The 27327-nt window shown below is 39.4% G+C and overlaps 1 protein-coding gene across 1 annotated transcript; it reads left to right on the top strand.

Moving 5' to 3' along the window:
- Nucleotides 1–521: 521 nt before the first annotated feature.
- timp2a (TIMP metallopeptidase inhibitor 2a) lies at nucleotides 522–22575 on the top strand. The gene is made up of 5 exons (XM_023292264.3): nucleotides 522–972; nucleotides 11118–11218; nucleotides 11300–11408; nucleotides 16322–16446; nucleotides 20558–22575. Exons 1-5 carry the CDS (start codon nucleotides 537–539, stop codon nucleotides 20753–20755), a joined length of 969 nt encoding a protein of 322 aa, XP_023148032.2. The 5' UTR covers nucleotides 522–536; the 3' UTR covers nucleotides 20756–22575.
- The last annotated feature ends 4752 nt before the right edge of the window (nucleotides 22576–27327 follow it).

Here is a 27327-nt window from a genome sequence, read left to right as displayed (position 1 = left end):
CCTGTAAAGTCTGACCCATCAATAAATAGCCAGAGAATTCTATTTTTTTTGGAACTGAGATGGTTAGATTTAGAATGGCTTTATTGTCATACATGGCATGACGAAAATATAAATTATTAAAGTTATTATCCCTTTTAACAAAATCCATTTAAAAAAAAATGTTAAAAATGCCATATCATTTTGTTTATGGTATATTTTTTGTATCACATTTGATATATTTTGCAACCTTATTATTATTATTATTATTATTATTATTATTATTATTATTGTTGTTGTTGTTGTTGTTGTTGTTGTTGTTGTTGTTGTTGTTGTTGTTGTTGTTATTATCCAGATTTATTCTGGCAACTTTCTGTTCATAAGTTTGTTGATTTTAGAAACAAAAACTCGTTTAGTTCCATTTATTTAACTGTTTATCATGTTGATGAGAAATGGTTTCATAGGGTTAACGTCAGCAGTGCCACCATCCCCACGCTGTGAATAAATACTCCTGGGTGGATCCGGGTCCTTGGGGCCCCTCCACCGTCTTTTGGCCCCTCATGAGGCCGCAGCGCCCCCTGCCGGTCGATCCGCCGCCACCGGGGGAGGAGCTGCACCGTCCGCTTTATAAAACCGCCTCAATCCGCGAAACAACAACAGTCCGGACAGACAGACAGCTGCGGCTGGACAGCGGGACACCGGGGACACCGACACCTCGCCGTCTTCACACCTGGACCGGAGCGGGACGCAACGAACCGTCCGTTGACGTCGGTAACGCGGAGAAGGAAGCAGCGGAGGAGGGACCGGAGCTCCACCGACGCATAAAGAAGCAACAGCAAAACATCAGCAACATCGGCGCCGCCAAGATGCCGTTTTCCGTTAACGGCATCCTTTGCACGCTCGCGCTGCTGCTCCTGTGGCGCGCGGAGGAGCTTGCGGAGGCGTGCAGCTGCGCTCCGGTTCATCCGCAACAGGCTTTCTGCAACGCCGACGTGGGTGAGTCCAGCACCGGGGACTGTTGTTGTTGTTGTTGGTTGCACCAGGGCTCCGGCTGCTACAGCGGCGCTTTGCTGCAGCTCAAGCCGCCTCTGGGGCGTGCTGACTGGGCGCACGGTGGCTGCTGACACCGCTGGAAAGCCTGGAGGTGGTGGTGCTCCTCCAGGCCATGGTCCAGACAGTTTGCGCTGCTTTCACTGCTGCACACTTGCAGATCCCATTCTCATATATAGATATATTTTTATTTTGCCATGTCATGTTAGAAGAAAACTAGGAAATCTTCCCTTTGAGGTGCTCATTTAGACTCTGTGCATTTTAACATCACTACAAGGAGTCAGAAGTGCATGAACTTTGATCTCTTCTGGTTTCACTGCCGTCCTCAGATCCTCAACAGCAGGGTCCTGGTTTGCGTGTCCGGTTGTGTGTTTGCACATCCATGAACATAATGTCTCCTGGAGCAGAGTGTTTCCCAGCAGGTCGCCGGCCTCTGCAGGACAACGTGGCACCAGAGAGGGAGCAGAGAGGAGGACAAGGGATGGAGAAAGTGAAATTTATGGAGACTAAGGAGGAGGAGGGGGATTGAATCTCAGCCACAGAATATGTCACACAGCGAAGCTTTCCTCCCTCTTCCTTTTCTCTTTTTTTAAAATTTCCATTCCTGTCCAGCTTGCGCGGGGTGGTGCTGCGAGGAATTACAGGAATGTTTCTGGGGTTTTCCCAACTTTGCTCCGGTGCAGAGAAGGGATCGATAGGGATAGACGACGCTGAAGGCCACGCATGGCGCTGAACATCTGGCTGTCAGTTCAGGGTGTGGTTTTAGGGGGAAAAAGGGCGATAAAAGTCACAGAGCAAGTTAAAATATGCACGGTATCCTCAAGAAACTTGGACACCACACTGCTGTGGCTCCATCTTCTGCAAATTGCAAAATGCCAGCTCTGTTTCCAGGTGTGACTCAGCGTGTCGCTGAGCTGGCAGGACTTAGAGACAGGATGTCTCGGAGGAGAGGTGTGTTTTTTAAAGGGAGCGTGAGTCATGAGACGTGCGATGATGCACACGAATGGCCGCTAAACTGGCTGCAAAGCTCGATGTCATTGTCCTGCTGTGATTTCAGGGTGGATCTGAGGCCGGAACCACATCTGAGAAGTAAAAATTTGCTGAGAGAAACACCCAGATAAGACACCGCAGAGGAGGAGGAGGGGAAGAAAGGAGCAGAAATCAGGGTTCAGATGGGGTTTCGCAGCCGTGCAGAGAATAGAGTTGGCTCCAGTGTGCATGCAGCCAACAACAAAGTGGCATTGTCAAGAATTATGCGGTCTGACAGTTGGGATTTGTTTTGGTGGAGCAGGATCCCATGCTGGGCTTGTTGGTACACACTTTACTGGACAGTGTGTGTGTGTCAACTTCTTGTTTTTGAGACCACAAGCCATAAAAATCACGCAGCGTCATGCACCTTCCGCACAATCACACACGCAACGTACATGCAGAGACACAGACATCCTCCATCTTCATATAAATCTGCTGCCCACAAAGGAGAACTTCCAGTCAGACTATCCTCAGGCTGTACGGCGGTCGGGAAGACCAGTGTCACCGAGCAGAAAAGCAGCAGCAGTAGACACGAGTGGACAGTGTAGGCGTCTCCATTTGTGGTGAAACAGGCGTGCTTTCTTCACGAAATGTCATCACAGGAACAGTGGTGCCTTTAAAGGTGAAACCCTTTGATGCAAAATCTGGAGGACATTTGAAAGAACCCGATATTGGTTAAAGAGCCGAAGACATCAGATGACTTTACATGAGCCAGAGTGCAGATGCAAAATCTCTTATAACACCACAAAACTAAGAATTAAAGCTGCTTTTCTTGATATTTCTATCTCAACAGTGGCTCAGATGACACCATTTTAGCATTATTTCTCTTACTGTTTTGGTTTTGCTGCTCTCGTCAGTGCATTCTCAGCTATTAAAAGCTCCAGAAAGCATCTGTTCATGACCTGCTTTGCCCTAAACAGTAGACAGACCCAGTAGTCAACAGGCCAGTGAAACATTTAGCAGCTAAACAGGCAGATGATTGCCTCGAGAATTGGTGGAGACCAAAAATGGAGCTAAAAAGAGAGATGATATTGGATTAAATGGACTAATTTTGCTTCCTATCAGCAGGTTTCTCATAAATTAAGCTTTAAAATAGCAATATGTCCATGATAAAGTTGTTTGTGGCTAAAAATCAGTTAAAGCTGCCTCAATTTATGTTCCTAAAACATTCAGCTGCTTCTCGATTGTTGGGACTTTTTTAATATTTGATCAACTGTCAATCAGAAATAGCAAACCTTATCTCTGGTTTTAGCTTCTCATATGAGAGGGTTTGCTGTAAGAATTGACTGATTATCAATATTGGATCCCATGCTTGCCACTTTTCTGATTATTATTATTTTTTTAATTGATTTACCATAAAATAAATGCAGTGGCATCTCTCTGTAGTCACTTTGGTTGTCCAGCAGCGCTGTCTGATTGGTTGCACATCACTTTTTGCAAAGTTTAATGCTAGAGTTTGTCTTTTTGTAAGTTTTTGCACCAAGATTTTAATTATTACAGCATATGTATGTTCAAATATCCATTATTGGCTTCGTTGGTTATAAATATATAGATCATTCCAGAACTGGAGGACATCTGGGCTCCAAAATGTTTGAAAAATCAACCTTTCTGCTCCATATTGATCAATAATAGGTATTGATTGGCTCAGCTTCTTATTCCATGTTTTCTGTGTTGTTTTGAACCCTTTTTCTCAGCAGTAGAAGCTAGATATGTAGCTAGCTGTTACTGCTGACCAAGAGGACAAACTGGCTGATGGAAAACAGTCCAAAGAATGAGTCTGATCCTGATAATATGAGGTAGAAAGAGACAATCAATCAAGGCTGACGATGGGATGGAAAGATGGAAAATAGAAGAGAGGACATAGCTTTGCTCTAGTCATTCTTTAGGAACACTGATGATAATGTTAATTCCAGCGTTTCATGTGATTCACTGTTTTCTTCTTCTACCAGCTAAAAAGGTCATGCTAACAGGGTTGTTGTGGGGCACATGGATAATAATTATTATTTAAAATATGTTGATTTAAAAAATGTTCCTACAGTTGCAAGAGACATCAATGAAAAAATAAAGCAAAAAAAGGAGATTTAAATTTCATTTTAACTGTTTTATTTGAGATTCAGTTTGGTCATTAAGGGGGTGGGACAAGAGAAAATGGGATTTCAGGGAGTAATTCAGACTTATTTGGTATTTTTATAAAATAGTCTTTTCTCCTAGTTGTTTTAGATTTGATCTCAAATCAAGTAAATTTGCACAACCAGTGCATGTTTTAGCATTTTGTACATGGATTATTGGAAGTTTGTTGGGTGGCATGTAGAATATCCTCTAATTCTCATCAGTATCGACATCGGCTCTTAAGAAAACCTGTCCATTTATTCTCAGTTTACTGCTTTTCCCTGTTTTACATCAATGCAAAGTGAACATTTTTGACAGTTTGTGAAGTTTGGAGATTTGACTGTAAAAGTGAGAAGGAAACATAAAACTTCACAACTCGCCGTCTTATTAGATTGTCTGCTTACTTCAAATGAGGTGATTGACTAAAAGACAATAAATTGCGGCAAGATAGAAAAGCTGAACAAAGAATGTGAGTGACATCTGTTTGAAAAAAGAGATTTTTTTTTTTTTTTTTTACACCAAACCAATCAGTAGCTGAAAACTTTCCTCCTCCGTGTCCTTTCGATACCACTGCCAGCACACACCTGATCAAGTCAAGATGTTTAGCCGCTATCTGATAATGTCATAACATTACAAACAGCTCATGCATTGACCTCTTGCTCTCTGAGGTCTGATGAGCTTTCTATAGCCCAAACAGATGATGTATAATTTCTTTTTTTATCATCTGATTCATCCATTCCAGGGTCTTTCATGTCTCAGAATGAGATTTTCTGTAGAAATCGATGAATTTTACGTTTATTTCTGAACATTTGATGAACAAAAATGTCTGTTATGCTCAAGGAAATAAAACCTTAGTTAACAAAACAGCTTTAAAGATTGAATTGCTGTTTATGTTCTCATTTGGGTGCTGCTGATTGTCCTTTGGTGCCTAAAATCTCTCTGGAAGGTGGTAAAAATTATGCTAGAAAAACCCTGAATAACAAACTATGATCACAAATAACTGAATTGAAGAAATCAAATGAACAACTTTGCACATCCTGCACTGACTGATGATCTTCTCCGATCTCCTGACACATCGATCTGACTCTCTCCACCTTTGTTTCTGTCACTGTGTTTAAATCCGTCGCCCTCCCGCTGACTGGATCCCGAAGACCTCACAGAGAACAACCAGAGCTCTCAGATCTTCATACAGATGTTGCCAGAGGTCAAGAGACTGAATTGTGTTTGAGAGCGGCGGGTCTTAACTGAAATGACGGGTTGAACAGAAGGCCCACATACTTCTGGAGCTGAACAAACCGCAGCAGGAGAGTCGGGATGATTCGATGGTCACCGGGGTATGAAAAAAGAAACGGATAGTCATGCGGTGGAATGAACGGGGGGCACTTAGGATGTGGTCTGCGCTGTTCGTACGAGGGTTCGCATGGAAAACATTGCGTAGTGCAACTGATCCGCATGTCTGTCATTAAGCGTCGTCGCGGTGGGGAAATGTGGGTCAGCTGGTTTGTGGAGGCTCCTGGCTGCTGATTGACTGCTGCTGATCGGATGACTCGGGGATCAAACCGCGGAGAAACTCCCGGTAGTCGTGCTGTTTTAGCGTCCCGCTGTTTAGGCCTTTATTCTAGGAGGGGGAGACGTAAACATGTCTGCAGCGAGGTAGACAGATAAGCTCCCATAATAGCAATCCAACAGGAACAACAGGGCAATTTCACCTCACTATTGTGTCCTGCTGCTGATGCTTTGCTCATTAGTTTGTGGCGCAGAATGAGGTCAGGAAATGAGAGCGGAAAAACTGTCAGGAATGCAGCAGAGAGCCAGCCAGGTATACTGCTGTGTGTTTACATGTGGACTCTGGCTGCTGTTGCACATTTGCATAAGCATCAGAGCAAAATGTTGGAGTTTGCCTGTGAGAAATTTCTCTGAAGCGCAGATAAATGACTTTATAAGGCGTATATCAGGTTCCAATCCTGCTCCAAGCTAATAAAAAACAGATTTCTTCACCTCTGAGTCAACAAATCTATTATTAAACCTTTTATCTTCTGCTTTTCTTTGAATAGCAATGAATCAAACCTGCAGGTAATCGTTTATCTAAATTACAAACAGGTAATCTCTCTGACAAATCCTGTTTTGGGGGTTTCAGCCTTCAGGTTTTAATTCTTAAGCCTGAGATTTGTTGATTAACCCTGTTTTCTTGCTACTGTCACATTTTTACTCATGGTGGGCTCATTTTTCACCACTTCTATGGAAACAACACAACCGTGACTACAAGTAGAAAGAATTCTAGAAGTGTTTTCTGAGCGGTATGACAACGTTGTAATGCCATAAATCCTAAAAATTCAAAACATTGGAATCATGTACAACATTTTTCTAAGTGCCCACAGATGATACCAGTTATGGAAACAACAATGGTGGCTCGACATGCTATTTTTAATTTGTTTCTGTACTTCTGCACAAACACTGCCTGCAGTTCAGCTGAAAAGTCTGTGAGTCACAAATGACTTCACTGTTACAGTAAAGAAATGGTTCACAAACGTGTCCACAGCTGTTTTAAAACCTGGATTGGATCAAAAATCTGGCCTTTGTATGGATAATAAAGTTACATTATTGTTTAAATGGACATAGCTCACATTTTGAGACCGTCTCTCCTGGAATACATTCATACAGTTGCCTTTTTAGTGCATAAATATCGCATCGTATGTTTTGAAAAGTTGCAGAAATAATCAGTCAAAGCCTCTAAAATGCAGCTGGAACTGGATTTTAATCTGATGAGCAGTTCTGATGGAGTAAACTGGAGCTTTTGCTTAGTTTTAGCTCTGTTTTGGGTCTCCACCAGCTCATTAATTTTGTATGTCTGAGTAGACTTCAGTGAGATTTTTTTGCCAAAATCTGCAGCCTGCTGCATCCACATAGTGAAACAAGAGTTTTATTGTTACATTGGTCAGACAGTTATATTGAAAATATCGGCTTGAAAACCAAAATTTTGTTTTGCCGTACACTATTGTTCAAAAGTTTGGGGTCACTTAGAAACGTCCTTATTGTTGAAAGAAAAGCATTTTTTTTTCAGTGAAGATACCATGAAATGAGTGATAAATCCAGTGTAGACATAGTTCATGTGGTAAGTGACCATTCTAGCTGGAAGCAGTTGATTTTTAATGGAATATCTCCATAGAGGTACAGAGGAACATTTCCAGCAACCATCACTCCTGTGTTCTAATGCTACATTGTGTTAGCTAATGGTGTTGAAAGGATCATTGATGATTAGAAAACCCTTGTGCAGTTATGTTAGCACATGAATAATAGTGGGAGTTTTCATGGAAAACAGGGGATTGCCTGGATGACTCCAAACTGTTGAACAGTAGAGTTTGTTGTCCGATATGCGGCACCATGATTTTTAATGTAACAGAAACACAAATACACAAAATGATACTTGGGCTAGTTTAGAAATGGTGTCATCACAGTTTGTCCAGCAGAGCAGCTCTGACTCCTTCGTTTACAATAATCTCGGCTTGTCTGCAGCACATGTAGCAGAGCAAGTGGTGCGGAGTCAAGTGGTGTCTTCATGTTAAGTCGTTAACTAGTTTGTGAAACATGTTGCTGGAAATTTAATGAACAATGATCCCATAAAATTCACTTTTCAAAAAATCACTGACTTACTATATGTGCATATAAGAGGAATATTAGCCATCAGAAATCTAGTGTTGGTCGGCCTCTGGATGAATCCGAACAGTAAAATTGTGCATTACGAGGCCAAAAAACTACTTGAAAGATGTTAAAACAGTCAGAATGAAGAGGAACCACCCCTCTCACATTTCAAAATGCCATTTGCCAACTTGAAAATACTGATTAAAGCAGCACAGTTGATTCTGTTAAGATGAGGAGTTTTAAATAACACAACCTTACCTAGCATCATTAACAATTAATACAGGCTGATGGATTGAAATTGTAACACACAGGCCAGAAACAGTGCTATTATACACAGAAATGTCATTTATTCTCAGAGTGTGAGCATCATCATGGCTGTCATTTGATAACTAAACTGATTATGAGATAAAATGGACTCAAAAATAATTCTAATAGTTGAAATGTTCCAGTCAAAAATACCAAATACTTCTTCAAACTTCTAAAATCTTAGCATCTGCTGCTTCATCTCAGCATAAATGACATATTTGGACGTATAGAAACATCACTTTGGGCTCCTTTGGTCATGTTTTTGTTATGTTTACAGGCTAAATGACTTATTCGCGCTGTTACGTGTGCAGAAAAGCATTCGTCTTGCATCAGCAGGAAAAGTGAAAAGAGGGAAGTAGAAACGTTATTAACTGTGGGAGCCATGAACCCCATACTTGTGTCTGCTCCAAGCCATAAACTCAACCCCAGGGTGTAAGAGCTGTATGTGTGTTTATCTATGTGTATGTGTCCTCTGTTCCTGCTTATTTTTTTTCCCTTCTATTGCTCATATTTTCCATTCTGAATAAATGCCCTGAGCATAGCTGGAGCTGGAAGTCAGTTGGCTCATTAAAAGACACACACACACACACACACACACACACACACACACACACACACACACACACACACACACAGACACACACACAGACACAGACACACACACACACACACACACACACACACGGTGAGAAACCAGAAAGTCTTTCTGCATATATCAGCTCTCAGGTTGTGCTCTTAAGCCTTAATTCTGGTCCTGTGAGGGTTTCCTGGTTGTGTTTTGAGCTGCAGGCCAAGGCATGATGAAACCTCTGGTCTGGACTAAAGGTGCAGAAGCTCATCTTTTGTTATGTTGCGTCTGAGACTTGGAGCTTGTTTAGTTCTTTTTGTTAGTTTGAGGCGTGATGGCTGAGAATCTGAGCTGATGATTCAGGTTTTACTGTTTGTCTGTTTTCAGCAGAATCACGTCATGACATTATAAACAAGACTCACATATTTCTAACAGTGAATGTATAAACTGTTGCTGCAGAAATTAACCCTCTGAACTCCAACCAGTTTCTGGACGTTTTTTTCCTCATTTTTCTCTGCAGTATAAAGACCTGGGTCGATCTATAACTGAGGCACTTCTGAAGTCCATGGGATATATCTGCATATATTTTTATTAAAAGTAAAAAACTAATGTTTATTATGTCCATTATGATCATTTCTTTACAAATTCCATAATTATTTATTATGGAAACAATCACTTATTAATAAAAATGACTGGATATCACTAAAATGTCAACTAAATAACTGTCTGAATTTAATACCAACCACCTTCTAATGAGCTAAACAATAATAAAATGAGCTGATTCAGAAATAGTTTGGATTGTGTTCTTTTATTAAGTTGAGATAATCATGACAGATATTTACTTTTTTGGCAATATATCAAATTTTATCTGGAAAATAACAGATTAAATCCATTTCCACTAAGTTCCCCATTACAGAAACACCTCTGAAGGAAGTGTGTTAATTCCAGATCACATGACCTGCTCATTCTGGTTCTTTTTTGGTCATTTTCAGTCCTTTTTATTGGCATTTTAGGTCTTTTTGTGGTCATTTTGTGTCATTTTGTGCATTTTTGTGGTCGTGTTGTGTCTTTTTGTGCTTGTTTTGTGTGTCTTTGTGTTCATTTTGTTTCTTTTTTGGACTGTTTTGTGAGCACTTCAGGTCTTTTTGTGGTCATTTTGTGTCATTTTGTGCATTTTTGTGGTCGTGTTGTGTCTTTTTGTGGTTGTTTGTATTTGTGTTCATTTTGTTTCTTTTTTGGACTGTTTTGTGAGCACTTCAGGTCTTTTTGTGGTCATTTTGCACTCCTTTGTGGCCGTTTTCAGTCTGTCTGTGGTAATTTTAGGTGTTTTGTGGTCATTTTGCAATTTTTTGTCATTATTTTGTGTATCTCTCATCAATTTCTGTTTTTGCCATTTTTCGCTCCAATAAATGGTGCCATTTTGAAGATAATATGCCTTCCCAACCTTCTGGCAGATTTCAGGGTTCAGAGGATTAATTTGCTAAATAATCTGCAACTATTTTGATAATCAAATTATTTTTTGCGTCACTGTAGAATATATCTGCTGCCAGTTTCTCCAGCAGGACAATTTTTTTTTGTTTTTCTTTGTCTCATATCACTTAAAACTGGAAATCTTTAACCAAAAAATAACCGGTGCATTAACCAATAACACAAATAATTAGCTTTTTCTGTATTTATGTATCATTACATGTGATTTTTTGCGATTTCAATTCACACAGTTATTGTACATTTGGCTTTTTTAATGACAGAACTAAACGTCTTCGGTCGTTTTGTTTAACCAGGAGAGTTTTGTGGCGATCAAAGTCATAGAAGTGCTCAAATTGTGAGTCCTGTATTATTTTAAATGGGAGTTTTACGATGCAACACTTTTTTCAACTAAGAAATATGTTTAGCTGAAAGACTAACCTGTCACTATTGTCCGGTGAACAACTGGAGAATGGTGATCTTTAGCATATCTGCATTTAATTTTCTTGTCATTTATTGGTTATTCTGTACTAACATGTATCTGTATTATCAGCCTTTGTCCATGATTTGCCAAAAAACACCAACAGTGCTCTCTCTCTGCATCTTTTTATTGGAAATGCTTTTACCTTTTTTGCAGCTTCTTTCCTTCTTTCTCTCTTTTGTTGCTGGTATTATGTAACTAAATACGATCTGAGTAGAGCTGGGGTGTCATTTTTCAAGCAGAAAACCACCGAAATTGTTGTTATAAACCGCTCAAATATAAAGATTTGTTGTTGTTTTTGAAAATATAATATTTTGGGTTTGCAACTGTTGGTTAAGAAGAAAACAAGACGTGAAAATGTTACAGTTTCATTATTTTGTGACATTTTACACACTAGAAACCTGTCATCAAGCACATAATTAGCAGATTTATAATACAAATCTTCACTAGATGCAGTCTTGGACATGATGCTATGTTTGTGTGTTTCTCTATCAGTGATTCGAGCAAAGGTGGTGGGAGAGAGAGAGGTGGATTCTGGGAATGATATCTACGGGAACCCCATCAAGAGGATCCAGTATGAGGTCAAACAGATCAAGGTAAGAATGTTTTAATCTAAAGGGCTTGATGTCCGGATGTTGACTCCTTCATTATGACCCCCTCTTGTTGTTTTGTTCCAGATGTTCAAGGGTCCTAACCAGGACATCGAGGCCGTCTTCACGGCTCCTGTCTCTGCTGTCTGTGGTGTAACTCTGGATGCCACCGGCAAGAAGGAGTACCTGATCTCAGGTTAGTGGGACAAATTAGATTTCATTCATTGTTGGAGCCATTGTCCTGTTGGTCACCTGATCCGAAAAGATGTTCATGACTTATGATTGGAGGTTCGTGCAAACAGGAAGAGTTCAACATTGAAATAAATACTGAGGAGTTTATTCTCATTGTCATATCAGTGTGTTAATTATGAAGCTTGAACCAGAGACCAGTTAGCTTAGCATAAAGACCTGAAGCACTGCTACCCCCAGAGTCTGGAGAAGTTTTAAAGATTAATTCTTAGATCAATGGTGTCAAACATAAGGCCCATGGGCAAAAACCGGCCCCCCAGAGGGTCCAATCCGGCCCACAGAATGACTTTGCAAAGTGTAAAAACTGCAGAGGTGAAAAGGACTCCTTCCTGTAAGGATATTTAAAGACATTGAACATTGTGTGGTATAATGTGAGTCAGCAGCTTCAGTACAACAGAGTCTGGTTTGGTGGGACCCTATTGTTGATGCACTGCCACAACTTTTATGCACTTTCATCTATAAATTTTCTAAATTTACAAGGCATGGTAATAACTGAACCTTCTTCCTTAATAGTTCCCACTTTAGTTTGTGTGGTGTGTCAGGTTTACTACACAGATGTGGAAAGGAATAAAGTAATTTCTAGATCTTGACAAGTTGTGAAATATTATATCGTTCAGTTCCAGATTCCTGTGACTAAGTGTGTTTTGTGCCTTTATAGACTCTGTGATCTGTAAGTTGTGATACACAAATGATAAACTGAAGCTTAATACTGTCGAAATTTCACTTATTTTGCTTAATAAATTTCAGGTTGATCATAATGTTTTGTCAAAAAAACAAATTGTTCATAAAATGTGAACATTGTCAGAATGTACTTTTTTGCACTAAAACAAAGGGAAAAATATGGAGTTGTCCTTAGTTATTATGTTATGATTTTACTGGTTCGACCCACTTCAAATCAAATTGGCCTATATGTGGCCCCTGAACTAAAATGAGTTTGACACCCCTGTCTTAGATTATGGATTAAAACACAGTATTGGGTTTAAAAGTCATGTTGTCTTTACAAAGATGCCAAAATTACACCAGTTATAGGCGTCACAAACTGTACAAGCAGATAGAAATGACAGATTTTGAACATCTGGACGGCCCTTGAAGCACTCACCTGTGCAATCTGGTCAGAAACATCACTAAATCCGAGCTTAGAATTGCAATAGTTTATCAAAATCACTTCATTCATGTTTCCTTTTAAAAAATGCTTAGATCATATCATTTGCTCTGAGCAGATGCTGTAAAAAATAAAAAATTCTTCACTGTTTGACTGAACTGCAGGTTGTGTTTAGTTAATAAAATGTTATAGGAGCAAAAAACACCCAGAAACTGCATTTTGACTGTCCAATAATTATTTAGTATTTTGTTAAGTAAAGGAGAGAAAATAATTGAAGCTTTTCTGTTTCTCTTTAATGCTTTTGTAAACAGTATTTGAATATCAAAGCAGCACATTTTTGTGATTTTGGCAGTTAATTGATTTAAAAAATTAAAAAAAGTTAAACATTTTATATTCTAAACAAAGACTCAAATACAGTCTTTCTGGATTGTTTCTGGTAAACTTTTAAATTTAACTGAAGCATTCAAGTTGAGTTTTTTTTAATCTCCTTCTCTCTCTCTTTACACTCCCTGACCACTCTGACATCTAAAACATCAAAAATACTCACAAGAAAAATAAAGAATTATTGTAATTATGGAAGCTGTAAGAAAAAAACTGAGAAGATTAGAGCTTTTAGAAACTTTAAAACCAACAAGAATCTGTTTCGCATTGGAAAACATTGCCTACCTCATTTAATACAGATGAAACTGTGAGATTTACAATGTGTGTTTTTAAGTCCAGATCAGCTTAACTTCTGCTCTATTCATTCAAACACTCGGCTACTGTTTCCTACAACTAAAACGTCTTTGATTCCAGTTTCAGGAAGATAAACTGTGAACATAAAGACAGACAGAAAATCAGCAGGAATTCACAAACAGATCATCAGATAGAAACCTGCTCATGTAAACAGGCGGGCAGACAAACATGAAGTTGGATCAAGGCCGCCGGGCCGTTTTGCACCCTGGAGGAGGAGCAGTTGATGTTATTATGTGTAATGATACGCTGCTGAATAAACCCAGAGCAGACGAGGCAGGATTCTGTCTGTCCATGTGAATCTCCAGCTCCTGAGACGTTTCCTGCCTCATAGTGACTGTTTACATCCACAAAGCTGCGTCACTTCTCAACATTTGTAAACTTAAATCCACTGTAAGCATCATTTTGATAATAAAAATACATCATGTGACGAATTTCAAGTGAAATAGGTCAACAGAAGTGAAGCGGCAAAAGAAAATGATCACCTGCAGCCGCTTGTTTACCTGTCTGGCCGCCGGTTTACTGTTTTGTTTTCGGTCTCGCTGCTTTCACAGCATCATTTCCAGTCACATCAGGCAGCAGATTTCTGAGAAAAAGCACTTTTAAAAAATCCCCCTTTTTATTCTACCTGCTCAGCCGCTAACATCTGAGTGACTAACTGGTGAATATAACCGAACATTCAGCAGCTTAGGAGCCAGATGTTTCCTCCAGAAGTAGGTTGAGATCAAACACGAAGCTACAAGAGAGCAAGTATTGGTTCATAAAATGTACAAAAGCAAATCTCTAACTCAACAATAATGTTGCTTCATATTCCCTGGATGTCTGTGAGTGATTTTTCCAGCATCAGCTTAAAGATCACATCAAGATTTTGTAATTTTAATCAGGTTTGTTGTTAGATTACATTCAAACAAGCTGCATATTTCTGATCAGATATCTTAATTATATACATTTATGTTGCACAGATTGGATAAGTGTTGGTTTTGAGTGAATTAATGCATAAGAAACTAAAGTCTAACGTCTGTTTCTTCTTCTCTACTCTTAAGTTGGTCATAATTGTCAAAATCATGGGAGTCAAACTATAGCAATGAGGACTGTACAATGAAGTGATTTTGATAAACTATTGCAATTCTAAGCTCGGATTTAGTGAAGTTTCTGACCAGATTGCACAGGTGAGTGCTTCAAGGGCCGTCCAGATGTTCAAAATCTGTCATTTCAATCTTCTGGAATTTTTTGTGTTTTATGCTTTTGCCACTTTTTACTCGCTGTAGACTCATTTTTTACTACATTTTAAACTCCTGAACCTCTATGGAAACAGCACAACCATGACTAGAAGTAGAGAGAACTCAAAGATGTCTTCTGTGCCGTATGACACAGTTCCAATGACATAAATCATACAAACATAAACAACAAAAGTTAGTTTATTGTGCTACCAATACTGGAAAAATAGCGCCTTCACATACTACAGATATTTTATTACTTATACACAACCTGCAGTTCAGCCTAAAGGTCCCTGAATATTTGTCATTTAACTGTTCCAGCTGAGTCACTAATGGTTTTTGCAAAATTTAATTTTTTTGATTTTTACAGATTCTAATAAGTGCAAACAGTCTACTTTTGGCACCTTTTTAAACGAGACATTTAGAATAAAGTCTCAAAGTTAATTTAAAGTTTTGATTTAAACTTTTTTTTTCCTGATGGCATATTACACGAGTAGTTCAAGGACTGTTGGAAAGTTGAAAATCCAGTAATTCTCTTTGTTTTAACAGTTACTGGTAGGGTTGTCCGATAATATCGGCCCACTGATATTGACATAAAAATATAATATCGGTTAATATTGTTGTTGTTTTTTTTGCCTATCATGAAAACCGATAAAATAATACCTGGATTTCGCCGACAGTTTTCAAAATTGTACAGTATAGCTGTCACATATTCCACCACAAGAGATATGTGGTTTTATCTAAAATTAGGTAAATAGCCCACAGGTACAGGTACCGGTATCGATTGATATTAGAATTGAAAATTGAGAGTTGGACAATATCGGCATGTCAATTATTGACAAAAACAGCTAATATCAGACATCCCTAGTTAGTGGCTCTGTTTTAAGGTGTAATTTTGGCATTTTTAAAGCATAACATGCCTTTCTAACTTGCTGGTTTTGGTAATCAGAGGGTTAAAGAGCTTTAGAGGTGCTGGTAGATGTTTTATTAGCATTGGACAGAGTGATGCTAAGCTAACTGTACTAGCTGCTGTAGGCTTAGATTAAACACGTGAGAGTATTCAAACTTCAGCTCACCCAGCTCTTTCCCACAGATTGATTAATCAGATTTCTTCCCTGCTTTAATGTTAAATGTTGTTTAATGTTAAATCTGGCTGCTGTTGTGATTTTACCGCAGCGTCAGACTCGAGGCGACGCTGAGGATCATGATGTCATTTATGCTCTGGTTTCTCCATCAGACAGAGATGCAAACACTCGGCCTTAATTACATAGAGTTGTAAGAGGAGGAACTGCTGAAGCCAGCATTTCCTCTCTCCTAGACTCGAGCTCCTTTTTTTTTTTTTTTCCTCCCCCCAAGATGTTGGATGTGAGCTGTGGGAAAGAAAGCTGAATTTCTGCCGAGCAGAGCGTCTTTTACAGTGATTCATCGTCTCCTCGGTCTGAAGGGTTAACAGCTGGCAGAGCTGCAGTGAAATGCGAGTCAGTCGGTGTCTGAAAACATGTCAAGAGCTACTCTGTCGCAGATCCGTTCACTCAGCCTGAAGTATCGCCGTGTTATGACTGCTGCTGCTTGTGCGTGAAACATAAAGTCGAGCATTTCCACGTGGACAGGTGTTGATGCCTGCAGTCACCAGTCTGAAAAGATTTTATCGGTTTCACATGTTCTATCAGACGTCCATTCTTTCTGCCTTGGTGTCCAGTGGGAACAGTTCCTCTCATGCATCCAAGGTTGGGTGTTTTCCTGCCTCTTGTTATGTCTGATCCTTCTGCCACATGTCATTTTCAAGCAGTAGATCTTGTTCTTTTGCAGGCAAGGCCGAGTCCGGCGGGCGAATGCATGTGACCTTGTGTGATTACATCATGCCCTGGGACTCACTGAGCACCACTCAGAAGAAGAGCTTGAGCCAGCGCTACCAGATGGGCTGCGAATGCAAGGTGAGGCCACAGAGAGCCGACTGGGTGGTTTTATCTCAGAGCGGAAGAAAAAAAAAAGAAGAGCAGCAGCAGCTATTTGCTTCCTGCAGTTACAAATGCAGACATAACAGAGCAAACAAGACGAGACCTGAGCCTCAACAACAAACATCCCAGCAGCGAGTCGGGACTGATTTTAATGAGGTGATAGAAAATGCAATTTGCTGCCACATTTGACTCTTTGGTTCTTGTAAAGAATAAACAAGACAACATTTTTTGACATCCACAAACGTGAAATTGGTCTCAATCTTCTCACCTAATCCTCATCAAGAGAGCCAATCAGCATATTTCTGAAAATGTTAGATCGTATTATTACTAAAAGTCGTTCGGAGAACAACATTTTATTCGTTATAGGTGTAATCCGTCATTAAGCTACAGTTGCATGCAAATTTATTCAACCCCCCTGACATTTTTGACATTCTGGCAAAATGAGCAACATTCCAACTGCAGGCGACTAAATCATATAAGAGGAGAACAGTTAGTTCATTAAAATATAATACCAAAGCAAAAATCAAGATTTGATTCAGAATTCATCCAAAATTTCTATTTTTTTTTTTTTTTTTTTTTTTAAAAAGCAGGTCGCAAATGTATTCAACCCCCTATAAACAATGCTAAGTAAATACAGATAATTGCAGTACAACTCAAATGGCATACACCTGTATGTCTACATTTTGAAGTGAATCCAACGGTGACACCTGCTAAACATTGAGTAATACTCAGTCTGTAAAACGGGTTCACACTGTGTCAGTACTCCCCATACGCCTCTAGCAAGAAACATGGTTAAGATGGGGTTGAATAATTTTACATAAAACTGTACACTCATGGATACTGACTGTAACAGCAAAGACACTTTAACATCCACCTCGATTTTACTAAAATCAAAAGAAGCTTGGAAGTATTTTGTTGGACTCTTTTTGCGGAACAGTTTCCGACGGTTGAAATCGTGAAAAAATTCGTAGCAGAAATCAGAATGTGTCCATTTATATAGATGTACCCACAAACAAAATTACCTTGCACTGACAGGTGTGTGTTCTGCATGTGTACTTTATGTACGGATACAGAATCACGTGATCTAAATATGTAGCAGGCGGCGGGAATTGATGGGACTCAGAAACACCCCCACAATTTAATCAGTTGTTCTTTGGATCATTTCTGACGGGTAAGTCCTGATAAGTCTGCAGCGGTGGATTTGTAGTCGGATCACAATCACGTGATCGTCAGCAGGCAGCTGATGTAGTGTTCACTTGTTGTCATGGTTACAGTGACGCCATGCTGCTATCTGGCAATGAAACAGAAATCTTTAACAAATGTGTGGATCTAGACTATAAGCTGCATCACTGTCAAAATCTAATCACTTGGTCCTTGTATCATTTCTGACCTTCCCTGGAAATTTCATCCAAATTTGTTGGTCTGTTTTTGAGTAATGTTGCTGACACAGACAGACAGACAGATGTTATGAATCAGTATGTTTCACAATAAGAGTCTGTAGAAGATTTTTTTATGTATTTTTTTAGCTGAGTGCACATTCTTTTTATAAAATAAGGAATTTGTGGTTGTGGTATTAGGGAAAATAGCTAACGTCGTGTGAACTGTGAGGATTTGTGCTGTCAAACTATGTATGGTTAAAAAATGGGCCAATACCTTTCAAAGAACAGTGGTACAGTTTTCCTTCTGTCTGTATTGGAGCCAGTTAGTGTTAAGGACTAAATGCGATAAATAATACATAAGTGATTATTCACTGAAATGAATTAAATATACAGTGGAGGTTTTTACCATATGCTGATGAAACCGTGTATAACTTCTGACATGTATAGACTCGGTTACATTAAAAATTTAAAGAAAAGATTACATAAACACCAGATTTATTGAATTCTAAATTAAGTAGCAAAAAAATTGTGACTTCATATGTAGTTGCTCTTCACCGATTGGTCCAATTAAATCCAAATTATTAAACACAGTAAACAAGCTGCAATCTTCCACAGTGACTAACTTGCAATATTAATAAGTCTTCATGGAGGTTTGATATCAGAATAATCCTCGTACCAAAGTGAATTGTTCATTGTATTTAATCCAGCTGCTGGAAAAATCTGCTCAGCCTGAAAAGATGTCCCCTAATGCTGCTGCATCACCTTTGTCGTAAAGAAAATATATTTACTGCCACCTCTAAAATGAATTTTCACTCAGACACTCAGTTCTCGGCTTGTGTTAGCATTACAAAATCCTAGCCTAATTCATTCAGTTAGAAGTTACACAGCAGGGATGTGCGCTAGTTTAATGGGACCCATAATGGCGGCCTGCAAACACACCTGTAACTCCATCACAGTAAACAGTAAGCTCCTCCCCCTGGTGGCTCAACCAGATACTACAGCAAATCTGTCCCACATCTTCTGACACATATCACTCATTTTCAGTCTTATTGGTCAACATATTTCTGAATGATTAAATTACAAACAGCAAGTAATGACTCACATTCCTACTCAATACGATAGAAAACATTTTTAGCTGTCAAGATAAACAAACTTGTGTTGCTTTAAAGAAGAGATCAGTCAGTAACTGTCCCTTCTCCATCATTTATCCTTGTAGTTTCCCCTCAGCAGCAGTAAAGCTGATGACTTTGCAGTTGGATTTTCAGCTTCCTGCTGCTGCTCGTCCTTGTCCCGTTAATACCTAGCAAAACACAACATAAACGAAGGATATATTTATTTCAACACAGAAACTGTTGTTTATGTTTTGTTTGAACATTTGTGATGAGCAGTCATGGTTATCATTAAGTGCAGACATTCTGGCTGCTTCCCATTAACAGCCACATTATGTTACACAGCACTTTTATTTTGAAGCAGCAGCACTAGTAGCTCATTATTTCACCTCTCGTCTTGCATATCCAGACAATTCTGCAACACAAAATAGTCTGGCTGCCCCTCATAGTCATTCTGCTATACGGGATAAAACTAACTCTGCTTATTTGCATTTCTTTAAACCATTCAGAGATGTATTTGGTGGAGCTAAGCAAAGGATGTAGCAATAGTGTCCCCTCAAATCAGTGTTGGGGGAACTGTTTTGGTCATTAAAACAGCTCCTCCGGTGATTAAAATGGCAAAATCACCAAAAAATAATCCAAATCCTCTGGAAAACTTGACAGTTTCTGTGTGTTAGGTTGCTGCTTGGAGGTTGTTGTTATTATTTCCTGTAGTGAAGGGGATTTTGAAAATGGTAGCATGTAGATATAATAATAATATAATATAATAGCAGAAGGGGAAGAGAAGGAAACACCCCCACAATTTAATCAGTTGTTCCTTGGATCATTTCTGACGGATAAGTCCTGATAAGTCCTCAGTGGTGGATTTGTAGTAGGATCACAATCAGCTGATGTAGTGTTCACCTGTTGTCATGGTTACAGTGATACCTTGCTGCTATCTGGCAATGATACAGAAATCTTTTTTTTTTTTTTTTTTAAAAAGTTATTTTTTTGGCCTTTTTGTCGGCTTTTTATTAGATAGGCGTAGTGAGAGAGAGACAGGAAACAGGGGAGAAGAGTCGGGGGAAGACATGCAGCAAAGGGCCGCGAGCAGGAATCGAACCCGGGCCAGCTGCGTCGGGGACCAGCCCCTGTACATGGGTCGCCCGCTCAACGCGTTAAGCTATACGAGCGCCCCGATACAGAAATCTTTAACAAATCCGTGGATCCAGACTATAAGCCGCATCACTGCCAAAATCTAATCACTTGGTCCTTGTGTCATTTCTGATGTTCCCTGAAAATTTCATACAAATCTGTTAGTCTGTTTTTGAGTAATGTTGCTGACAGACAGACAGACAGATAGACGTGCGAAACTCCGTCATATTCCTCGGCAGAGTAATAATCAGAAAAAGGGCAAATAATAGCCACTATAATCACCCAGGCTGATAATTGGTCAATCCCTAGTTTGGTTCGATTTCAGGCATATCTGATCTTGTAATGGCACAAGTATGATATGACACCAAGGAGCCCTAACACTGTTTATACAATAAACACAGTGATGTTATGAGTACAGATGGTGCAGACAGTACATGGAGCCTGTTTTTGTGTGTTTTCCTGCAGATTGTTCGCTGCCCCTCTTTGCCCTGTGAGATCTCGGCTCCTGAGGAGTGTCTGTGGACGGACCTGATGATCGAGAAGCAGGTCCACGGTCGCCAGGCCAACCACTACGCCTGCGTCAAGCGGGCAGACGGTTCCTGCTCCTGGTACCGCGGCGTGGCTCCGCCCAAGAAGGAGTTCCTGGACGCCGAGGACCCTTAGTCACGTGGCGACGCAACTGCCCACTGCACATCCTGACGGAGATAAATGTAAACAATTCCATTCGAAAATTTAAAGATAACAACATCAGGCAAAATTGATTTCTGATAATTCTAAGAACAAAAAGGCTAATGTGACTAAAAATGGCCTGCTGGTCTGAAAACAACCTCTGGCTTCTCGCTTCATCTGTGAGGCAGCTTTGGACCTCAAACTTCCTCAACATTTCGTGACCCTGAAGGGGCTTGGAGGTTGTTTTCAGACTCGCCGTCTCTGTAAAAAAACATAAAATAGCATCATGAGACATAGACTGGTCGAGTGATGATGTAAACTCCTCCTGAGGCTGGCGTCAGGAGGATGAAATTTCTCTGTGAGACGGAGCTCTTCCTGCCCCTCCAAGCTCTTTACCAGCTCTGATCTCCACCAATCAGTCCCCGATCTGCAGACCATCATTCGTTACCCATCGTGTTTCTACTTTTGTTACCTCATTCTCCATTTTTATTCCAAAGCCAAATTCCAAGTTGCCTTTTTTGTTTTCTTTTTTAAATGATTGTCTCCCTCTTTCCGCACACTATTAGTTAACACTTTTCTCATTTTCTCTGCTGGGAAACTGTTGACATCGGACGCCCACTTTATTTAAAAGGATTCATCTTGCGTTGCTGATGATCTTTTATGGTTTTATCGGGTGAAAAACCGTAATTTAAACGAAGCCTGTGACCACTGCAGGCCTCACTGGACCAGTCTATGCTGCGTGAAGGTGAGCTCTCAAAATTTAAACCTACAAAGCAACAAAATCTTCACTGCCCCAATCAGAAATATGCCAAATTTCTCACTCCTCCTCCTCTCTTCTTTCAGATCCTCCCTTGTTATGTAGCTGTACAGTACCTATGCATATACTTTTGTTGTTACTTGATGATGATTATTATTTACTGCATTAGAACTAGATTTGCACTTTTTGAGGATGAGTAAAGACAAGAGCCTGAACACTCTGATGTGACAGTTATCGTTCGCCCAGACCGACAGATCCACCTCAGGTGCAGATTTCGCCTATTTCAAGTGCTTTTTTGGTGATCAATATGAACATATTTCTGCTCTCTCTTTGTCAGAACAGATACAAACAGTACTCGCAGTGAAAGGTTGATTAAAAAAAAAAACCATAAAGTGGATGCGTGAGAGGTTTGGAAGTAAGGGATATTTTTGCAGATTTCACATGTGAAAGAAACTTATAATAGAGCTAGTGGGATGTTATTTCAGTGTCTTTGTATTATCTGTTGATTGTAAATGCAAACAACAGCTGATATACTCTCGCAGACAGTTCATTCCATGAGTAATAAGGTCTTTAAACAGGCTTAATGTTAGCTTCGACTCGTCTTTTCCTGCTCCTTCCAGTTATTAATAAGAAGCCCTATCGCTGTAATAGAAAGCAAGTTACTCAGTCAGAGTTTACAGTGCTGTTTTATACACCTCAAGCTACATTAACATACAAAATATATATATGATGGAGTATTAGAGGCATAATTTAAAAGTAAACTCTTTCCAGTTTCCATTACTTTTTTTGTTTCTTTTTCAGTGTTATTATTATCATGATTTTTTGTGTGTTTTCGCTGTCTTTGTCTACGATGTCTTTAGCTGTAGTCGAGAAAGGTCCTCTTGCGCTGGAGTAACGTGAGAGTGAGAGCGATGAATCCTTCGTGGAGGAGAGGCGGACAGAAACGGGAAACCTTGTGTGAATAGAGGACTGTGCATGTGTTTGATGCTTTGTGTAAGTCCGGGCGAAGGACAAAAATATTCAGTATTATCAAATAAAGAAAACAAGTTTGAAAGAGTGTATGCCGCCTGTGTGTCCTCATTTCTCCTGAAACGTTGCATCAAACAGGTTTGTAGCTGAAAGTGTCGCTCTGATCACATCTTAATGCAGACAAGAAGCATAAAACAACTTCAAAACGTTGGATAAATTGATGATTTTATATCAAAAAGTTCATCATGTCTTCTTATTAATGCAGTAGTTTTGAGTTCTTTTGTTCAGAGTTAAGGTGCATAGATAGACTGTGATTACCTGGACAGTTTTGGCGAAAGCTCTCGCCTTCTTCAGAAACGTCTCACTGATGGTTTTGTTAGATGTTATTTCCTAATGCTCTGTAGTTTATTGCATATTTTTAGCAGCTGTAGGGATGAAAGTTAGTCTCATCATTAATCATTAATCTCATCAATGAAAGTATGAACTACAGTGAAATTTAGTACACACCATGGACTCTATTTTATAACATTTTATGATGTATAACGATTATTTTTAGAGCATTTTTCAAAAATATAAGTTACAAAGTGGTTCACGGCAGCAAAATGAAGCAGACAGGTCATCAAATCAGGCTTAAAAAGACAATTTGTTGTATAAAAACCACCATTTTAAAAAAACAATAGAAAAGACAGTTCAAAGGAAGTTAAAAGTCTAGTTAAATCAGAAGATGCTCTTTGATTTAAGTGTGATTTAAAAAGAGATTTAAACAAGGTTACAGACTTGATTTCCGGAAGCAGGTTGTTCCAGAGAGAGCCCGAAATGCAAACCCTACAACGTCTTTAGTTTTCAGTCGGGTGCCGGGAACTGACAAAAGACCACTAACCAAACATCTCAAAGTGGTATGGTAGTAAAAAGTTAGAAATATAGCTGAAAGGACCTTTAGAGGCATCAGTAAAATAATAAACTTCATCCCAAATCATACCGGGAGTCAGTGTATAGAAGCTGAAACAGGAGTGCTGAGATGATATCTCTTGGTTGTGGATTTACTTCTGCAGTAATCCAGTCATGGGGAGATAAAAGCATGCCAAAAGGTGTTCTGTGCCTTACGATAGATGTAATTTAAGAAATACTTCCAAGATGACAAAAGCATATTTGCTCAACCTTTGTGGTGCTTAAAACCTCAGATTATTGTCAAACCGGATGCTGCTATTTGTTGTAACAGGGTTGATCCGATACAAAACAGAACCAGCTGATGGAAGGAACTGTTCTGCAACATGCTGCAAACCAAAAGCAAGAAAAATGCTATTAATTTAGAGAACTCCAGAAAATAGGGCCCAAGGATCTAAAAAGATCTAAAAATCCTCACAGTCCAGGTGAATTTTCACTTCTTCCTGAGAGCTTGAAACTTGGTTAACCTGAACTTATTGACATGATGTGATTCAGAGCTCATAATTTGTTGATGGCGGACAGTTAAAGGACCTTCACTGCAACAGGCAATAAAGAGAATTAATCTAAATAAACAGGAGAGCAGAAAGGAGTAGAGATGTTAAGTGTTATCCTTTAGTCAGTGTAGAATCTACTGTATTTATTTATAGAAAAAAGGCTCGGTGAAGCTGGATTCTGATGGACTCCTGCAACACTTCATTTAACATTTTAATATGTTTATTCGTTCTTCAGCTGAACTTTGTGTTTCAACGTAGTTAGCCAGTGTTAGCATGCTAACATGCTAAGCTAACTAAAGTTAGCTACTTGTCACTGTGAGGAAGTTAGCATGCTAATGTTAGCACTTAGCTCTGGTATAGGGCCTCTCACATTCTGGTAAACTCTTTATCAGTCAGTGAGACTTTATTTATGTCCCACTTTACAAATGAAATGTAAAGAAGAGCTTCACAGATTAAAGGAGTAAGAATGCAACAGAAACAATAAAAACAAACCCTCCCACCAACATCATGTTATAACTGACAGTAAAACAGGCACTGACAGTGTCATCCTTGTTTTGCTTGACTTGACTGCTGCCTTTGACACTGTAGACCACCAGATATTACTGACCCGCTTAGAAAGCTCTGCTGGTATCCGTGGCACTGCATTGGAGTGGCTGAGGTCCTACCTCACTGATCGGGAATTCTGTGTTAGGATAGGCTCCTCTCAGTCCAGAGTATCCCCTCTAAATTGTGGAGTGCCCCAAGGGTCCATTCTTGCCCCCCTGCTTTTTTCATTGTATCTCCTTCCACTTGGAACAATTTTTAGGAAACATGGCATTGCATTTCATCTGTTTGCAGATGATACGCAAATGTACATGCCACTGAAGCAAGGAAATGGCAACAATGCAAAACAGCTACTTGACTGTGTTGAGGAAATCAGGAACTGGTTGTCCTTAAATCTCTTGTTTTTAAATGACAGTAAAACTGAAATGACAGTGTTTGGGCCAAGTGGTGGAACCCCTGCCCTTGATGATTTTGGTGCATTGAGCCAGTATTTTAAGCCTGTGATCACCAATCTCGGTGTAAAACTTGACTGCACTCTCAAACTTGAAGCCCAGGTCAGTTCAGTGGTTAAAACAAGTTTCTTTCAAATCCGACAGCTGGCTAAAGTTAAACCTATTCTGTCTATGAAACACTTTGAAATATTAATCCATGCATTTGTCACAAACCGCCTTGATTACTGCAATGCTCTGTATGCCGGTCTTGATGGGAAACTTCTGCATCGTCTACAAATGGTGCAAAATGCAGCAGCTCGGCTCTTGACTGGGACTAAAAAGAGAGAGCACATAACTCCTGTTCTGAAGTCTTTGCATTGGCTCCCTGTACGTTTTAGAATTGATTTTAAAATTCTTTTATTTGTTTTTAAATGCCTTCATGGCCTTGCACCTCAGTATCTGACTGAGCTGGTGCAGCCCTATGTACCTGCTCGTTCCCTTAGGTCAGCTGACCTCTCATGGTTGGTGACCCCAAAGTCAAATAAGAGAAGGAGAGGTGCTCGGTCTTTTGCTGTCGCTGGTCCTAACTTATGGAATGCACTACCTTTGCACCTTCGACAGATCGATTCACTGCCTGTATTTAAATCAGCTCTTAAAACACATCTTTTTACCCTAGCTTTTAATTGATTTTAAGTTGTAATTTTATTGCTGTTTTGTTATACTCTTTTTTTAATGTCTCATATGTTTTATGTGTGTACTGCACTTTGGTCAACTGTGTTGTTTTGTAAAGTGCATTATAAATAAAGTTGGATTGGATTGGATTGGATTGGATTGACTGCAGAAACCCTATAATAAATTTCCTTAATGCTGAGCTTAGTTATGAAAGCTTATTCAGCTGTTACATAGCTTAAGATTCATTAATTTCCTGATGTTTTCTTATTCATTCAGCTCTGTGAGTCACCATACAAAACAAGCACAGTGAAAATACACAATGTGTTCAGGGAATAAAACGGTCTAGGAAAAGCAGGAGGAAAGTCACAAACGTTTGTAATCTTGGTATGTGAAGCAGCCAGACTTGGCCTTCGTTTGTCTGCTGCTAATTTCCCACCGAGGTCGTCGGCGTGTGAAGGACGAGCTTCAGAAGTAGAGCAGAGCAGCGAGGCCGGACTGGGAAAAGGGCGAGTAGATGTGGTAGTCGACTCAACTAGGAAAATATTTGAGAAATGTGCAGGCAGAGGCCAGATCGGGCGGTTTTGTCATCTCTGTTCATTCTCTGCTCGGTAGTTTCAAACAGGATTGTAATAATCACCCGGTGTCAGAGGGGATTTCACTTCTTCTTCCTGTGCTGAGCTTTTACTCCGAGGTCAGGTCATCGTATCTGACTGAGGCTGTAAATTCAGGGTATTGGAGTAAGTGGGCCGATGCAGGGTGCCAGTGACTTTCCTCTGTCATTTCTCTTAAACACACATTTGCTTTTTGTGTTTGAAAGCTGTTGGGAAACTCTTGAGTACGTGAGGTCTGGGAGTTGTTGCTGCAACCTCAGCTTTGCAATCGTGGTTGCTCAACACTGAGGAAACAGACAAAAATAAAACAGAAGTTCACATCTGAAAAGAACACTTTAATAATGAATAAAAGAAAACCTTCAGGCAACAGGATGTGTTTTTAAACTTCGCATGGAGAAATAATTGGATAATGAGCATCACGTAATGATTAATCGATTAGTTGTCAAGTATTTCATTAATCATCAACTATTTTCGATAACTGAGTGATTATTCAAGACAAGAAGTCCAATTTCTCCAATTCCAGCTTCTACAATTTGAATATTTTCTGTTTTATTTGCTCCTTCATGTCAGTAAACTGAATTTCTTTAATGTGAGGACAGGATTTTTCGATATGGGAACCTGCTTATCGACATTTTTCAGCATTTTCTGACATTTTAGAGAGCAAGCAATTAATAAATTCAAACAGAAACAGCTTTAGCTCTAGTAAAATGTTGCATTATTTGTTGCTGACACGTTTTCATGAAAAGATTATGATAAATTTTACCAGTTGTTGCCTTTAAATCAAGAAAAACTGACTTACTGTTAATTACTGTATTTTCATATATTCGTAAATTATGTGGCGGTTCAGTGACTAATGATGGAGATGTTATATGAATCTGGGCTAATTTTTAAATGCGACTGTGTGCTCTAAAAGAATGTGAGGATGTCATACATTAATATTTACATTAATAGGAGGCTTCAGTCTTACAAAAATAGCTGAATTATTCTTCACAGAGAATTCTAAATATTCTAAATAGACAGAATACATGCAGAGAGTTGCGGTACAATCACATTCCAGTCATAAACACTGATGCAGCTGATGTCTTTTCATGCATTAATAAGTAAAAATGTAAATAACGGCTATTAAATCTGCATTAATATGCTC

This window comes from Amphiprion ocellaris, chromosome 18 (assembly GCF_022539595.1).
Source record: "Amphiprion ocellaris isolate individual 3 ecotype Okinawa chromosome 18, ASM2253959v1, whole genome shotgun sequence".
Lineage (NCBI taxonomy): Eukaryota > Metazoa > Chordata > Actinopteri > Pomacentridae > Amphiprion > Amphiprion ocellaris.
The sequence above is the reverse complement of the archived record's forward strand: the minus strand, read 5'-3'. Positions and strand labels throughout refer to the sequence as shown.

What these genes read in the sequence shown, in the direction of transcription:
- timp2a (XM_023292264.3), top strand. Translation starts at nt 537, where the DNA reads ATGAGGCCGCAGCGCCCCCTGCCGGTCGATCCGCCGCCACCGGGGGAG. An exon ending in GAAGGAGTACCTGATCTCAG is followed by an intron (nt 11,409 to 16,321) that starts GTTAGTGGGACA and finishes GTTCTTTTGCAG; the next exon opens with GCAAGGCCGAGTCCGGCGGG. An exon ending in AGATGGGCTGCGAATGCAAG is followed by an intron (nt 16,447 to 20,557) that starts GTGAGGCCACAG and finishes GTTTTCCTGCAG; the next exon opens with ATTGTTCGCTGCCCCTCTTT.